At 37.6% G+C, this 18185-nt stretch overlaps 1 protein-coding gene across 1 annotated transcript in view; it reads right to left on the bottom strand.

The window, feature by feature from the left end:
* Positions 1-10635: 10635 nt before the first annotated feature.
* LOC107551732 (sorcin-like) overlaps positions 10636-18185 on the bottom strand; it is a 9084-nt gene continuing 1534 nt past the window's right edge. The window contains exons 2-8 of the mRNA XM_016233458.1: positions 15274-15342; positions 14988-15057; positions 14819-14862; positions 14515-14662; positions 13731-13844; positions 12595-12653; positions 10636-11433 (exon numbers count right to left, since the gene is read on the bottom strand). Coding sequence (XP_016088944.1) covers positions 11407-11433; positions 12595-12653; positions 13731-13844; positions 14515-14662; positions 14819-14862; positions 14988-15057; positions 15274-15342 — 531 coding nt within the window. The 3' untranslated portion in view covers positions 10636-11406. The remainder of the gene's footprint in view (positions 11434-12594; positions 12654-13730; positions 13845-14514; positions 14663-14818; positions 14863-14987; positions 15058-15273; positions 15343-18185) is intronic.

Here is an 18185-nt window from a genome sequence, read left to right as displayed (position 1 = left end):
GGTGGGCGGGCATTTTTGAGCCTCCAGGCTTTCAGGGCTGCTGTGCACTGCCCACACACACCAAATTGTGACTCCAAGCACGGGGTGTGCGACTGACAGGGGGACGACAGGGCTGCACTCGGGAAAAGAGTCTCTTTCTGAGCTGGACTCTCTGGGCTAAACTCAGGAACAGGAGCCCCCTCTGGGCTTGGCTGGGAAACAGGAGCCCTTCCTGGGCAGAGCATAGGAGCGGGAGCCCTCTCTGGGCTTAACTTGGGAACAGAGTTTTTCTCTGGGCTTGACTTGGGTACTGGAGCCCTCTCTGGGCTGGACTGGGGAACAGGAGCCCTCTCTGGGGTGGGCGTAGGAGCAGGAGCCCTCTCTGGACTGGACTGGGGAACAGGAGCCCTTCCTTATGATTCCATTATAATGTTGAAATTCAGACAAGTAATGAGTTTACATTTACATTATTATATGAAATCACCTACTACAGTCAGCCATTGAATACTATGGGCCTAAAAAAATTCGTAATTTTCTTTCAGGCATACCTTTTTTATTATATAGATGTAATATTTTCTTCATTTAATTATTTTCATTTAACTAACATGAATGAAAATACTAAAATGAAAATACCTACATGTTCAATAATAAGTAAATAAATAAACAAACACTAATTGGTGTTATACTACACATGATAATTATTTAAATAAGCATATATTTTAAAAAGAATATCATTCATTTCATGAATATCAAGGACTTTTGTCAGGGTTAATCCATTTGACCTAATCAATATGTGCCTATTCATAAAATATGTGATATTTTACATATTTACATCACAAAGTATAGCATGCAAATATGTTTATGTAAATTTATAAAACTACTTGTACCTTCACTGCTTACGTAAGGGAAAGTTCACCCAAAAATGGAAATTGTGTCATCATTGTGTCACCCTCAAGTTGTAAATCTATGAGTTTCTTTCTTCTGTTGAGCACAAAGGAAGATATTTTGCAGAATGCTGGTAAGCAAACAGTTAAATGCGTAATTTTCTTTCAGGTATACCTTTTTTATTATTTAGATGTAATATTTTCTTCATTCTATTTATTTTTATTCATTCATTTTCATTTAACTTTTTGATACACAATACCCTGTTGGGGCAACTTAATGGCTGCACTTTGTTCTGCACTATGTTCCACCATTTTAAGACAAATGGATTTGTTGTGTTTTCATATTCAAGAGATTATAAGCTAGATGCGGCCTTTTTTGGGTTTGCATCGAATGTTCTTGGACTTTAATGCATAATAAATTTGTTTTGTTTGAACAGCAAATAAGCTGGCGACACTTTGGTAGTTGTGTGTGGAGTACTGCAATAGCACAGCAAGAAGTTATGAAGGCGTTGATGAAATGTGCCTTACCCAATAGAAGCTTTCAAAACATGTTTCATGGTCTGGACGAACCTTTCTGCTAGCCCATTTGTTGCAGGATGGTAGGGCGATGACTTAATATGTTGTACCCCATTTGGTAGCAGAAATGTGGCCATCTCATGCGATAGAAATTGGGGTCCATTGTCTGAGACAAACTGCACGGGTGGTCCAAATCTACTGAAAATTTCTCCCAACTTCTCAATTGTCTTATCAGCTGAGGTAGATTTCATGATAGCCACTTCAGGCCACTTACTGTGTGCATCAGTGACAACCAACAGCATTTTGACCTCGACTGGGCCTGCAAAATCAGCATGAATGCGATGCCATGGTTTCTCCAGATATTCCCACGGGTGCAGCAGTGCCAGTTGTGGTACATTGCGTATGCTCTGACATGACGTACATGTTCTTGCCTTTTCCTCAATTTGGCCATCCACTCCTGGCCACCAGAAGTAACTCCTGGTGATCTCTTTCATGTGGACCATTCCACAGTGTCCCGCATGTAGCTGTTTCAGCACTGATTTACGCAGAGCTGGTGGAATAATCACTCTCCTTCCCCACAACAAACAGCCTGACTGCACCGAAAGTTCATGGCGTCGAGACGTGAATGGTTTGAGCTCTCTTTCATCATTCTCACCTTTCCCTGTCATGACAAAATCCATGACCTTGGACAAGACAGGGACAAGACACCAAATTGTGACTCCCAGTACGGGGTGTGCGACTGACAGGGGGGACGACAGGGCTGCACTCGGGAAAAGAGTCTCTTTCTGAGCTGGACTCTCTGGGCTAAACTCAGGAACAGGAGCCCCCTCTGGGCTTGGCTGGGAAACAGGAGCCCTTCCTGGGCAGAGCATAGGAGCGGGAGCCCTCTCTGGGCTTAACTTGGGAACAGAGTTTTTCTCTGGGCTTGACTTGGGTACTGGAGCCCTCTCTGGGCTGGATGTGGGAACAGGAGCCCTCTCTGGACTGGACTGGGGAACAGGAGCCCTTCCTGGGCTGGGCGTAGGAGCAGGAGCCCTCTCTGGGCTTAACTTGGGAACAGAGTCTTTCTCTGGGCTGGACATGGGAACAGGACTGACAGAGGGCTCCGACGAAGGAGGGAGGAGAGGGGGCAGATCAGCATATACATCCACGAACTCTCCCTTGAAGTCCAGCAGTCCCAGATCCACATTCAGCTCACCCTCAGCCATGGTGCAGGGGGCGGAGCTCCTCTCCGCGATCTCGCAGTCCACAGCTTTTTCCCTCGTGGCAAGCTCTGTTGCCGGCTCTCGCACCTGGACTGACGTCATGAACAGCTCTGGCTCCACAGCGATCCTCAGCTCTGTCGCTCCTTGCATCGATGGCTCGTCAGTCGCGGCGGTTTTGGGCTCTCCGTCAACAGTGGGCTCGGGCTTGAGCTCCGCACAGCGAGGTGATGATGGGCTGGACTCTAGGTCTGGAGCGGAACTGGCAAGATCCTCCTCGGAACAGGGATACGTTTCTCGCCAGTATCCACTCCACAAAGGCGGCAAAATCCACTCGAGGGCCATCTTCGGACGATGGCACTCTGCACGCGGGGTTCAGTCTGGCATCGTAGAATGCGCAGAGCACATCGTCCGGGTAGCTGGTGAGATGGGCGATGACCAGAAACAGTCTGGTATGCCCCTCGAGCAATCTTTCCCCCTGCTCCAGCAGGAGGAGGAGGTACTCTGGGTGGGATATGTGGTCCATGGGGGAGAAACAGAAAACAAAACACTGAATAAAACTCAGAAACAAACGGAGGGGGAACACGCCGTTATACTTTTTGTCTAGGTCTGGTGTTCTGTCACGTATGCCACAATCAACAGTCTTTAATAATCCACAGACACAGGGAAACAAAGGTCAGGCTGGAGACACATGTAGCACATAAGCTGTGAGGAGTGTTGAATGTTGAGTGTGCGGACTCCGGAGTGTACGGACTTTGTAGGCCACGCCTCCGAAGTGCACGAAGGACCAAGCAATACCTGCATTTAATGTAATGATACATATGAAAAACTACAAAATACACACACACACACACACACAGCAGTTCAAAGGCTGACTGATATCTTACAAAGGTGCAATTTTATATAGTTTATTGTCTTGACCATGGTAATCATATGTAAACAGGTTTAAAACCCGGATTTCTTAGGCAGTTAAGCATAAAAATAAAACTGTAAATAATAATAATAATAAAAATAGGGCATTGTACAGCTCAATGTTCAGTGGCAGCTGTCACAGCTGAACAGTGCTCTGTTTGACCGCTCCGAGTCCTTAAGATGCAGCCTCTGATATAGATAGCAACAATTTGTTAATATTCTGAGAATAAATGTTGTTACTTTCCTATTCAAAAAAATCAGTGGTGGACAGTAAGGAAGTACATTCGTTAAGTATTCTTGTACAAATATGAAGTACTAAGTTTTATTAATTTTTTTCTCACAGGACAGCAACACTACAAAAATATGGTATTTTACAACATGATGCATTGTTGCAGATTAAACTACCCAACAGTATATGAAGTAGGCAACTTTAAATTTAACAACCTTGAACATATTCAGAAGTAAAATGCAACGTACACAGTATTGCAGCAGTAATATTAATGCCAAACCATCCTGATGAATTCTTTTTCAGAACAATACTTTACTTTTACTTTCAATACCTTAAGTATATTAGAGTATGCAACATAATACTTTTACTTAAAGGATAGTTCACCCAAAATGAAAATTCTGTAATCATTTACTCACCCTCAAGTTGTTCCAAGTTTGGAATTTAATTTTTGGGTGAACTATCCCTTTAGCTAATGTTTTAAATATGATAGTAGATTTTCCCCAGTATGGTATTGGTACTTAAAAGTAGTTTACTAAAGTACCTCAATATTTCTTCTACCAATTACTTTGTCATAGCTGTAAATAATTTCTCTTTTCCTTCTTTCCCTAAATCAGACCAGACCCCTGTACTGCAGGATAAAGCTGAATGTGCCAGCGCTGGACGGGTTTTTTAATGGTTTTCGGCTGAGCAGGGGAGGCCCTGACAGTGCTGCTGGATCTTCTGAGAAGTGTCACAATCCAGACCCTGGTGTGTCTTTTCTGTCTGGCCAGTGGTACATCATTCAGGGTGGTCTCCAGAGTGTTTGACATGCCTCGTTCCACTGTCCTCCGAGTCGCTGACGAGGTGCTGGCCATTCACCAAGAGATTCACCTCCCAAAGACCCCAGAACACATGGAGGCAGGGCTGGGCTCAAAATTTATGTTGTTTTTCTGATGTTCAACCTAAGCTATGTTGTAAATAGTATGTTGTAAATAGTTGTAAAAAATACTTTCAGTAATGTATAGAACAATTTGTTTTAATGTGTAAAAAATTTATTTACAGGACAAAAAAATAAACGTATAGAAGAATGTTTTGTAAGCTGCATTAAAAAAAATTAACAATGTACATCATTTCTTCCCTTTTATTTACACATGTGAATATGCATAACAAAAAATACAAAATGTACAGAAAGTACTCGGGCTCATTTACAAATAAATTACATTAGAGGGCCATCTTCGGACGATGGCACTCTGCACGCGGGGTTCAGTCTGGCATCGTAGAATGCGCAGAGCACATCGTCCGGGTAGCTGGTGAGATGGGCGATGACCAGAAACAGTCTGGTATGCCCCTCGAGCAATCTTTCCCCCTGCTCCAGCAGGAGGAGGAGGTACTCTGGGTGGGATATGTGGTCCATGGGGGAGAAACAGAAAACAAAACACTGAATAAAACTCAGAAACAAACGGAGGGGGAACACGCCGTTATACTTTTTGTCTAGGTCTGGTGTTCTGTCACGTATGCCACAATCAACAGTCTTTAATAATCCACAGACACAGGGAAACAAAGGTCAGGCTGGAGACACATGTAGCACATAAGCTGTGAGGAGTGTTGAATGTTGAGTGTGCGGACTCCGGAGTGTACGGACTTTGTAGGCCACGCCTCCGAAGTGCACGAAGGACCAAGCAATACCTGCATTTAATGTAATGATACATATGAAAAACTACAAAATACACACACACACACACACACAGCAGTTCAAAGGCTGACTGATATCTTACAAAGGTGCAATTTTATATAGTTTATTGTCTTGACCATGGTAATCATATGTAAACAGGTTTAAAACCCGGATTTCTTAGGCAGTTAAGCATAAAAATAAAACTGTAAATAATAATAATAATAAAAATAGGGCATTGTACAGCTCAATGTTCAGTGGCAGCTGTCACAGCTGAACAGTGCTCTGTTTGACCGCTCCGAGTCCTTAAGATGCAGCCTCTGATATAGATAGCAACAATTTGTTAATATTCTGAGAATAAATGTTGTTACTTTCCTATTCAAAAAAATCAGTGGTGGACAGTAAGGAAGTACATTCGTTAAGTATTCTTGTACAAATATGAAGTACTAAGTTTTATTAATTTTTTTCTCACAGGACAGCAACACTACAAAAATATGGTATTTTACAACATGATGCATTGTTGCAGATTAAACTACCCAACAGTATATGAAGTAGGCAACTTTAAATTTAACAACCTTGAACATATTCAGAAGTAAAATGCAACGTACACAGTATTGCAGCAGTAATATTAATGCCAAACCATCCTGATGAATTCTTTTTCAGAACAATACTTTACTTTTACTTTCAATACCTTAAGTATATTAGAGTATGCAACATAATACTTTTACTTAAAGGATAGTTCACCCAAAATGAAAATTCTGTAATCATTTACTCACCCTCAAGTTGTTCCAAGTTTGGAATTTAATTTTTGGGTGAACTATCCCTTTAGCTAATGTTTTAAATATGATAGTAGATTTTCCCCAGTATGGTATTGGTACTTAAAAGTAGTTTACTAAAGTACCTCAATATTTCTTCTACCAATTACTTTGTCATAGCTGTAAATAATTTCTCTTTTCCTTCTTTCCCTAAATCAGACCAGACCCCTGTACTGCAGGATAAAGCTGAATGTGCCAGCGCTGGACGGGTTTTTTAATGGTTTTCGGCTGAGCAGGGGAGGCCCTGACAGTGCTGCTGGATCTTCTGAGAAGTGTCACAATCCAGACCCTGGTGTGTCTTTTCTGTCTGGCCAGTGGTACATCATTCAGGGTGGTCTCCAGAGTGTTTGACATGCCTCGTTCCACTGTCCTCCGAGTCGCTGACGAGGTGCTGGCCATTCACCAAGAGATTCACCTCCCAAAGACCCCAGAACACATGGAGGCAGGGCTGGGCTCAAAATTTATGTTGTTTTTCTGATGTTCAACCTAAGCTATGTTGTAAATAGTATGTTGTAAATAGTTGTAAAAAATACTTTCAGTAATGTATAGAACAATTTGTTTTAATGTGTAAAAAATTTATTTACAGGACAAAAAAATAAACGTATAGAAGAATGTTTTGTAAGCTGCATTAAAAAAAATTAACAATGTACATCATTTCTTCCCTTTTATTTACACATGTGAATATGCATAACAAAAAATACAAAATGTACAGAAAGTACTCGGGCTCATTTACAAATAAATTACATTACAAAAATGAATAATGTATACAACTAATTCATCTCATTTTTAACTTACACCACAAAAATAAACTACAGAAATTAGGTTGTTTTATTGACAATGTGACATAAAAAAAGTTTTAGTGTACCCATTTTTTCCACTGTTTTCTCTTCTTGAGAGAAGGGTTAATAAATAATTTATTGTCTCTCCATTCTCTCCATGCTCTCCTGTGCTCTTCTCTCCTCTGTCTCTCTCTGGAGTTTGATATCCTCCCGGAGTAGCTTCACTCACTCCCTCATCTGTCCCAGGACACTTGCAATCCTCAGGCAGAGCAAATAAATCATACCTGTTAACAACAACAGCACAATGAATTTCAGCAAAAATGTGTCTATTAACTTGCTTACTTTGTATTTTTAAGTCCTTCCCCAGCAGGCTCATTTTCTCCAGAATAGTCCTAAAACAAGAGAAAATGGAAACACGTATGAAAAATATTTAGGCAGTGGTGCAATCTTTGAAAATATGTACAACACATTTAAACATATGTACAAATTGGTGCAACATTAGAAAATATGACAGCAGGACATGCATACAAAATACTGAAGTGCTCAAGTTTGGTTTAAACATTTGTGGACATATCTTGCATGACAGCACTACAAAAACACAACAAAGGGAAAGACTATTGCCTTGTATAGTGGTTGTCTTATTGTTTGTGGGCTTTGTGTTAAAAAAACCTGGCTTTTAACACTTGTTTCACTAGGTATTTGAGTGAATGAAAACACAATACTTACATTTCAATGTGAATTCCCCCACAGATCTCTCATATCCTCCATGTTCTTTGAATATAAACACCGTCATCATCCGAGCGCTATGAATTCTGGTATATGGTAGGGTGCGAAGTGTCCATCAGATGTACACTTCATTTTCCTGGGTAACAGAGGGCACATTTGATGTCGCTTTCGAATTACGTCAGCCTTCGTCGTGATGCAATCGCACTTCAAATGTGACCCTGGAGCACAAAACCAGTCATAAGGGTCAATTGTTTGAACTTGAGATTTATACATCATAGGATAGGACAGTTAGGATAGGACAATATTTGGCCAAGATACAACTATTTGAAACTCAATATTTAAAAAAAACAAAATATTGAGAAAATCGCCTTTAAAGTTGTCCCAATGAAATTCTTAGCAATGCATATTACTAATCAAAAATTAAGTGTTAATATATTTACAGTAGGGAAATTTACAAAATATCTTCATGGAACATGATCTTTACTTAATATCCTAATGATTTTTGGCATAAAAGACAAATCAATAATTTTGCTACAAATATACCCCAGAGACTTAAGACTGGTTTTGTAGTCCAGGGTCACAAATGCGCACTCCAGAGGCCATGCACTCAACATTGGGAAAGCCTTCATCGCGCCACTGTGATGCAATCGCACTTTAAATGCACACTCCGGAGCAGCTATAGAGACATCAGACACCGGACAAGGAAACATGGGGCAGACAACTCTTTAAGTACTGAACTAAACAAGGTAATTAACGAGACACACCTGAAATCAGTGAGACAATGAAGCATAGGAGAAACTAGGTCACAGGGAGCACGAGGAGAAAAACAAACACAAAACAGGTCCATATTCCTGACACCGCCTTACAACTCCTGCAATTGATAACAACAATCTAATGTTCAAACAACATCAGTCAGGCCTATACCACTACACCTAAAATGAGCCCATATCTAGCACAAAGCATACATAAATAACCCTGAGTTTTTTTTCAAAGTGGTAAATAAAGATTATTGGAGTGTTTTACAAGAAATTAGTCATTCAGTCTTTCCGCATAAAATAATAAAATTTCTTTGTAGTTATTTGTGAAATTTATAAGCAATTTCTGATTGAAATAAATTCTTAGCAACGCATATTACTAATCAAAAATTAAGTGTTAATATATTTACAGTAGGGAAATTTACAAAATATCTTCATGGAACATGATCTTTACTTAATATCCTAATGATTTTTGGCATACAAGACAAATCAATAATTTTGCTACAAATATACCCCAGAGACTTAAGACTGGTTTTGTAGACCAGGGTCACAAATGCGCACTCCAGAGGCCATGCACTCAACATTGGGAAAGCCTTCATCGCACAGCTGTGATGCAATCACACTTTAAATGCACACTCCGGAGGCTGCGCACTCAACATTGGGACACAGCTATAGAGACATCAGACACCGGACAAGGAAACATGGGGCAGACAACTCTTTAAGTACTGAACTAAACAAGGTAATTAACGAGACACACCTGAAATCAGTGAGACAATGAAACATAGGAGAAACTAGGTCACAGGGAGCACGAGGAGAAAAACAAACACAAAACAGGTCCATATTCCTGACACCACCTTACAACTCCTGCAATTGATAACAATCTAATGTTCAAACAACATCAGTCAGGCCTATACCACTACACCTAAAATGAGCCCATATCTAGCACAAAACATACATAACCCTGAGTTTTTTTTCAAAGTGGTAAATAAAGATTATTGGAGTGTTTTACAAGAAATTAGTCATTCAGTCTTTCCGCATAAAAGAATAAAATTTCTTTGTAGTTATTTGTGAAATTTATAAGCAATTTCTGATTGAAATTTCAAAGTAAATTCTACATCAATTATTTTTATTTTTCAGCATAGGAGTGAACACCCTGCAAAGATCACACAATGGGAAATCCAGAAAGAGGTGAGAAAGACAAACCTAGTTTTTGTTCATATGTCCACTATCAGAACTAAACAGGAATGGGGTGAATGAAAGGAAACCACTGCTGTGTGGTTTTATTGAGACGTGTCTCATGTTTGCCCACAATCTCAAAAACCTGCACATTCAAGTCCACAAAACGTCATCCTTTTTGTCAAACTTTTTTAGAGAGAAAAGACCACTGAACACCAACACCTAAACCTCTTCCCAACTGTGAAGCATGGTGGAAACATCATAGTCTAGCACTGCTTTGGTGCCTTAGGGCCTGCACACTTTCTTTGATGCAATCATTTAAAGAACAAAAGAACAGCATCAGTGAAAGAACAAAATCAAATCAGTGCATTTAACAAGAGACAGTTAGGACAGCAGTTCATGATTCAAGCTTTAGAGATGTTGGGTGATGTAACAAGACAATGACTTGAAGACATTAAAATATGTTTAAAAACTAAAATGTCTAAATTATAACTTGCATATTAGAGGCTTGTATTATAACTGAATTTGAATACCATAAATCTAACTTAACATCTGGATGAACAATATGTTTTAAATAATGCAATTCTTTACTTATTTGTAATCTCACCTCTTTGATTTCCAAGTGAAGAACTGGTTATACACATTTCTCAATAATGAGTGCTATTTTCTTAATTTCACACTGTGTACAACAGCAGGTTTCTGTGCACTAAAGTGTCAATCATTTTTCTACTGCATACACTGACCACATTTTTCTTTGAATTGTTTTGTCCTTCAAACTCCCACTTGCAAACCACAAACCATAAACCATACTGCACACATTCACAGCCAATCAGTTGATTTTGAAACAAAATAATTTTTAGTGGGTTTGCATTCTGGAACTGAGACTAACTGGTCTGTCAAACTGCTTGTTGTGAAAGACTACTACATGGAGTTTTCTAAAAGTGCACTCTGTTTTAAGAAATGCACATAACCAATTGTAATACACAAAAAAACATTCATATCTGTGTGCACATTTAGTCTGTGTAAAGAACTTGTCACACAAGATGTAACTACTGGAAGATAAGTGTTCTGTTGTCATTTATTAAGTCAAAAAGGCAATAGTCTTAAATGGTGTGTTATTTAAAACTAATTCATTGAGTGTAAATGAAAATATACTCAAACATTTCAAACAGCCATTGCACAGAGTCAAAAAGTAGAGCAGACACAAGTGTCAAGAATTCTTTGGTGATATATAATAAAACATTTTACTTCCAGTTAACAGCACTCACACATGGATCTGAAGTTTAGCACGCCTCACATTGACAAAGTATTCATTACTGACTGTCAAATTAAGACATTAAGACAAATGAATTGGAGGTATATATATATATGCTGACAAGACTCCAGAGGTGGGATGCTGGTTATGGTGGTGCTATACTATAATATACTGCCACTCTAATCTGCGACTGTAAGGCATGAGGATATTATAAACATTACTATCATGGATTTCTGTATAGCTGCTTTGATACAATAACTTGATATAGAATATCTGTTAAATTTTAAATGGATAGACTATAAATATTATTGGTGTAGAGGCATTCCACACTTAGTCATATGAATAATCCAATAGAGCAATTGCAAACAATATTGTTTAAATGTATGTTTTATATTGTATAAGTACTACAATATTGTCAAAGTATGACACGAAAGCACATGTAAGTTAATGGTTTATAAAAGTTATAAAAATGCAAACTAAAGTATACACTTTTTCATTTGTGGATCTTTGCATGACCCCAGAGGCTTCTCTCAGATGCTCATGGTGCACTGGATGAACTGTGAAAAGAGATGCAAAAAAGAAATTAATCTATACCAGAGACATTTAAGACCTTTAAATGGAATCATTTTACAGATCTACATTACCTAATGGCAGATAATCAAAAATAATTACTTTTTTTATAATGTTTAAAATAAAACCATGGCAGCAGCAACAGGATAAATGACACCAATGTTCAATAAATATTAACATTAATAAATCAAACAATTCCTCTAACAAGTCATTTTGCAAAGCAGCTCAATTCGGGTCTCAGGGCACATGACTATTAAAGGACCACCTAAACAATTAACTGTTGATGGGTGAGTAATGTTTAAATTAAAATACAACACTGTAATTTTATATACTGTATAAATTCACATATTAGAGGCGTACATTATAAATGCATTTTAAAACCATAAGTTCAACTTAATATCTGCATGAACAGTATGTTTTAAATAATGCGATTCCTCACTCATTTCTGTCAGCACCACTATCGTCAAAATGATAGATACTTAGCATAAAGTTTGGTTTGGCGGTATGGTTCTGTTCTGGGCAAAAACCTCCCTGCCCATCCATGCAGCCTGTCATGAAGGAGCAGGGAGAGCAGCAATAATAACCCCCCTAGGGTTAACAGAACAGAACAGAACAAGGCAGATATCATTAATGTACTTAAAGATATTTAAGTGTAACACTTTATTCAAGATAAAGGAGTCTGATTAGCAAGGAATATCAGAAAGCCAAGTCCTGACTGTGGCGAAAGGAGGAGCTGGGGATGGAGGAGGGTAATTTGCTCCTGAGCAAGCTGAAAAGCTGCTGAATCTGAAAAGCTGCTGAATAATACTGAATAGAGCTTATATAGGAATGCCGCGATAGGTGTCGTATTCCTATAGGTAGATGTGATCAGCTGAGAATCACTCACGTGACCTGCCAGAACTAACGCTGACGCTTAATTTGTGATCAATCGTAAGATTTGATCTTTGACGATTTTGTTTTCTCAATAATGAGTGCACTTTTTTCCCCACACTGTGTACAACAGCAGTATCTGTGGACTATGCTCTGTGGGAATAATTTTTCCTGATTACATTGCACTGAAATTATTTTGAAAAAAAAAGTATATTCTCTTGCCCTAAGTAACAGTTTTTCTTCATTATAGTATGTTCTGTAATGTTTTGAGGACTTACATCATCATATTGAAGTGTCACCACACCCTGTTGAGCCTGGTCCCTCTTTCTGAACACATCTGATCATGAGACAGTTTTACAGTAAAAACATTAACATATTTCACTTAATTAGTTCAGTCAATTTAATTAATCAATCACTTAGGCTAATTTAAACAATACTGCTGAAAGTCAAATTATCATTAGGGTAATCCGGAACACAAACTTTGATTTTAAAAATCACATACATTGACGGCCCTGAAGAAATAATAATAATAAAAATAAAAATAAACTATCTTGACCATTCCAGAGAGCTGTCATTTGTTGGTTGGAAGTGTGGAGATGACAATACATTTCTAAAGTGTGTAAAATAAATAAGTAAATAAAAATTGTCCCAGATTGCACTAAAGCCTGTTGCACATACTCTATGAGTATGTCTGTAAAACTGGTTTTGTGGTCCATGTGACCCTGGACCACAAAACCAGTCATAAGGGTCAATTTTTCGAAATTGAGATTTATACAGCATCTGAAATCTGAATAAATAAGCTTTCCATTGATGTTTTGGCTGAGATGCAACTATTTGAAAATCTGGAATCTGAGGGTGCAAAAAAATATTGAGAAAATCGCCTTTAAAGTTGTCCAGATGAAGTTCCTAGCAATGCATATTACTAATCAAAAATTAAGTTTTAATATATTTACAGTAGGACATTTACAAAATATCTTCATGGAACATGATCTTTACTTAATATCCTAATGATTTTTGGCATTAAATAAAAATCAATCATTTTGACCCATACAATGTATTTTTGGCTATTGCTACAAATATACCCCAGCGACTTGGTTTTGTGCTCCAGGGTCACATTTCAGATTATTTAAGCACTAACAACAGGAAATTAGAAAAATGTTTGAAACAGTCAACACTCTTTTCATGAGGATCAAGTTTTGTAGTAGTTATCAATTACCCCCTCCCAAAAAACATTTTTTATTTCCATTATTTAAGAAAATATTCAGAGTAAATAACTTCATTTCATCTGTTAAACAGAAAACTCACACAGTATGTGGAACAGGCATAATTCAACCTAATAGTTCACCAAATGGAAAGCTCCATTTACAATCATAGTTTAAGGAGACAAAAAATCATTAAGATTTTTCATACTTACCAGTCAAGCTCCTCAGTTTGACACAGCAAGCGACATAATCATCAAATGAGATCTTCCCATTAGAGCTGTAACGCTTAATTATGCAGTTCATGGCCTGAGGACTCAGCCTGTACCCTGCAAACATGACACACCATGACCTTCAAAAACACATTCACATTCCATTTAAACCTCTTGCCACTAATTAGCCAGACGGAAATCAAATTGCATCCATACAGTTTTTTTCTTGTCAGGAAGCACAAATAAAAAGCTTTACAGATATTCCATTCTGTCTTTTTATTCATTTATCCACAGCCCTGCTAAAGGAAGACCTCGGATCTAGCACTTGTATAAAAACGGGGCTGATGTATTCAGACATCATAACCTTAATATCACACATTAACTAAAGTCTTTACGAAAATACCGTTACCATAGATTTGCTATAAGATCTTTTAGAGCATGACTTTGCTGCATTGTCACTGCTTTTCAAATGCTCTCTGTTCAGCTCAAATAATATGTCAAAATTATTAAGTCAAATTATTGATAACACTTTAGTTTAGGGACCAATTCTCACTATTACTAGTTGCTTATTAGCATGCAAATTATTAACATATTGGCTGTTTATTAGTACTTTATGGAGCACGTATTAATGTCTTATTCTACATTACCATATTTTAGTTCCCTTAATCCTGCCCCATACCTAAACTTAACAACTACTTTACTAACTATTAATAAGCATAGTATTAACTTAATAGTAAGTTAATGGTGAGAATTGGTCCCCAAATTAGCATCTCATAAGAAGTTTTACCCATAGAGGAAACGGCTTGGCTCATTTCCTGTGGGTCAACTGTGCCACTCATGTCCCTGTCAATGCTCATGAAGTGCTGCTTCCAGCCACTGAGCACTGCCCACAACTCCTTAAACTCATTGAAACCCATTGAGCAAGACATGTCTCTCTGATGAAAGGCTAAGTTAGGGAAAAAAGTTCAAGAAAAGGGCGCAATTCATTTAGAACCAGGGTTGGCATAGTAGTAAAGTTGAATACATTCAGTGTTGAAAATCATAGCGATTCAGTGTGTCTGAAATGTCTTCAGTGTGAGTGAGAAGGATACATCAAGCATGCTGATCATCAGCCTGCATGTCTCAATGTTGAAAGCTGCAAGACAAAGAATGATTGTTACAAACCTGCAAAGTTATAAATCTGCAAATACTTTCAGCTTACGATTATGGGGATTTCTGTACATTCTGCAGTCTCTAGTAAATTAAGAGAAACATTCTTACGTCTGTAGCCACCAGAGAAGTTGGCCTGAGTCAAACAAGTCTGAAGTTCCTCTGCAGATATCTGGCCATCCTAGACAAAAACATATACCTATATTTATCAACAACTCTATAATATTCATATTAGAGAAAAATGCATTCATGGTTGTTCAGCAGAATGAAACAAGAAGTAGCATGTAATGAATTTAAACTTTCTATGAGAAAGACTGATGTGTATAGGCTAATCTATGGAATCTCAGCAGAATTTCTATGCAATAACTTTTGAAGAGCAAATGAAACACCCTCTTACTTGACCAGCGACTGCAGTGAAGTACCCATACAGAGGGTCCTGCTGCTGTCCAGGGAATCCACCTGGATACTACAGAAGAAGGGGGAAGGAGCTGATTTTAGTGCCATTATAAATGGTGGTAATAGGGAGCGCCCCATTTTTAATTTGCAGAAATGCATATTTCTGCTATAAGTTTAATTTGTATACCTTTTGTATTTTGTATACACACTAGGCCTGGGCGATAAAATGGTATCGATACTTATCGACGGTACACCTTCTTCGATAACGATATAAAACATGTTCGATATAGCGCACGATATAGGCACGTGCAATGAGTGACGCAGACAGCACACACAAACACGAACACGAACACATGCTGTAATGAGTGCTGTGCCTGCCTGTGATGAGGAGATTGTGAATAATATTAAAAAAAAATATATATATTAATCGAATTTAAAATAAACATTTGCATTTGAATGCAAAAATAGTACAATCAAATGTTAGGTGTGCGTCAGGGAGCGTCATCAGTGGAGCAGGAGATGCGGTGATGATGTAAGTGACGTTGTAGTTTAATGTCTTGTTAGTCGCGCACGCGCAGTTGCTGCGTTATACATTCAAAATATTAGAGAAATATAGTAGCTCAATGCGTAGAAGATCTTGATTAGGTTAAAACCGAAACCAAGCCATTCACACAGAACGCAAATTCAGTGCATTTTCTAGATGGACAAATATGACTGCTGCACTCGCGTCTCACACAAGATGTAGCCATGCAAAGTTAAAACAGTTTAAACTTTTAGAAAACACGTGACAAATTTGTGGAGGTTTATTCCCTTTCACTGCATCACATATGTTTTTAAAGGCAATCTGCGTGATGGGCGATTCGGCTCATTGTATTAAGCAATGCGTGAATAAATACGTGATGCTGTTTTGTTCATAAGTGTTTATGCAATTTACGAAATTATATTTGATTTATATGAGTTAATTTAGATGTAATGCACGTTTTTTTCATAGACAGTTATTTTCTTTGCGTTGAAAATTGAATGTGCTGCATTATTTTGCTCATTGTGCCCTCCTGTGGCCTCGGGAAACAAGCCAAAAGTTTAACCTATTTATCTGCATAGAAAACATTAGAAATTAGATATTTGTTTCATTTTTATTTTGTGTTTGACTGTTAAAAAAAAATTGTGTTAATTTAAAAATACAGTGGTTAAATGTAAAAAAAAAATTCTATTGCTCTTTGTTTTAAAAAAGGTTATAAAAAATGTCAATAATTATTGATAACGTTATGAAACATTATATCGTTGATACATTTTTTTAGATATATATCGCCCAGCCCTAATACACACACAACTGCAAAACTGGTACAGTAAATACCTGTTAATTGTTTGACTTTAAGTCACCTTACCATGGTGAAAATCTGTAAATGGTTTAACATCACATTAGCCTATATATAATTTTACTGTAAAATGCAGTCAAATGTATGGTTTTTCGCGAGTTACAGCAATGATTTTCTATGCAATTGTATACAAAAAAGTTGACAAACAGTAAAAGGTCATTCCCAGAAGTCCCTATATGTAATGCATTACATATGATTGTTTTATAAACGTAGTTTTGTTTCTTCTTTTGTTTTTTTATATATATATTCATTTTTTAATCGGTTTACGGTAGGGTATTCTGCGTTACATTTTCTGTAATTAATGTTTATTGCAATGTCATGTGTATTTGACCCTGTGCACTGTGCATACTATATATTTGAGAATCAGCTATGGCTTATGGTCATTAAGATGAAAATTCATCATGTGGTTGTCTCTTTTACCAACTGCATTTTAACATTATACCACTTTATAATATATCAATATGCCATCCTGTAATACTTGAATCACTGTTCACTGTCACCGCATTTTTACAGTGAACATTTAACCCTTTTTTTTTTCATGGTAGTGTTTAAATAACCCTGAACATGACTGAAACTCAATGAACCTAAAGTATAGAAAATCAAGTACCAGCAACGGTTTGGTTACCAACATTCTTAAAATTATCTTCTTTTGTGTTGAAAGAAGATAGACACTTTTGGAACATCTCGAGGGCGAGTAAATGATGACAACATTTTCATTTTTGGGTAAACAATCCCTTTAAGACTGAAGACAAGCTCTGAGTTTACATCATGCAAATAATACTCTAAAGTACACAGTACATCACACTTATTCTAGGTTTAGTATGTGTCTACATAACTTTTGTTTACAGGTCTACACAAAGTATATATATATATATATATATATATATATATATATAGTTAAAAACAAAAACAATGTGATCAAATAAAGCCTTCTTGGAAGAACCTTTTCACATTGTACTTCATAATTTATGTTAGAGAAGCAGAGAAACTAAAATGATGTGAGCATAAAATTGAAAGAGGAACTGACATACACAATTGTATTGTATCAATTCAAACCGCATTATTTAGCGAACATTTGTTACTTCGTGCTTTCCTGATGATTTAACCAGTTGTACACCCACCAATTATTAATAGCCTACTTTAAAAGCAGGCACTTTTATTTTGAAGTTAAAGGGGTCATATGATGCAATTTCAATTTTTCCTTTCTCTTTGGAGTGTTACAAGCTCTTGGTGCATAAAGAAGATCTGTAAAGTTGCAAAGACTAAAGTCTCAAATCCAAAGAGATAGTCTTTATAAAAGTTCCGAGTCAGCCACACGTACCTAAAACGGCTCGTTCTAACACGCCCCCACATACCTACGTCACTATGTGGGAAGATTTGCATAACGCCGCCCAAATGTTCACGCAAAGATAGAAGGCGTTACTTTTTTTAATCTCTCTGTAGTATTGTTGATGCTGCAGCCATGTCGTGAAGACAATGTGTGCTTCGTTGTGAAAGCGAAACTACTTTGTTTGGTCTTCCAAAAGAGGACGATATC

This window comes from Sinocyclocheilus grahami, unplaced genomic scaffold (assembly GCF_001515645.1).
Source record: "Sinocyclocheilus grahami isolate Dianchi unplaced genomic scaffold, SAMN03320097.WGS_v1.1 scaffold431.1, whole genome shotgun sequence".
Classification (NCBI taxonomy): domain Eukaryota; kingdom Metazoa; phylum Chordata; class Actinopteri; order Cypriniformes; family Cyprinidae; genus Sinocyclocheilus; species Sinocyclocheilus grahami.
Note: the sequence above shows the minus strand (reverse complement) of the source record. Positions and strands in the feature narration are given on the sequence as shown.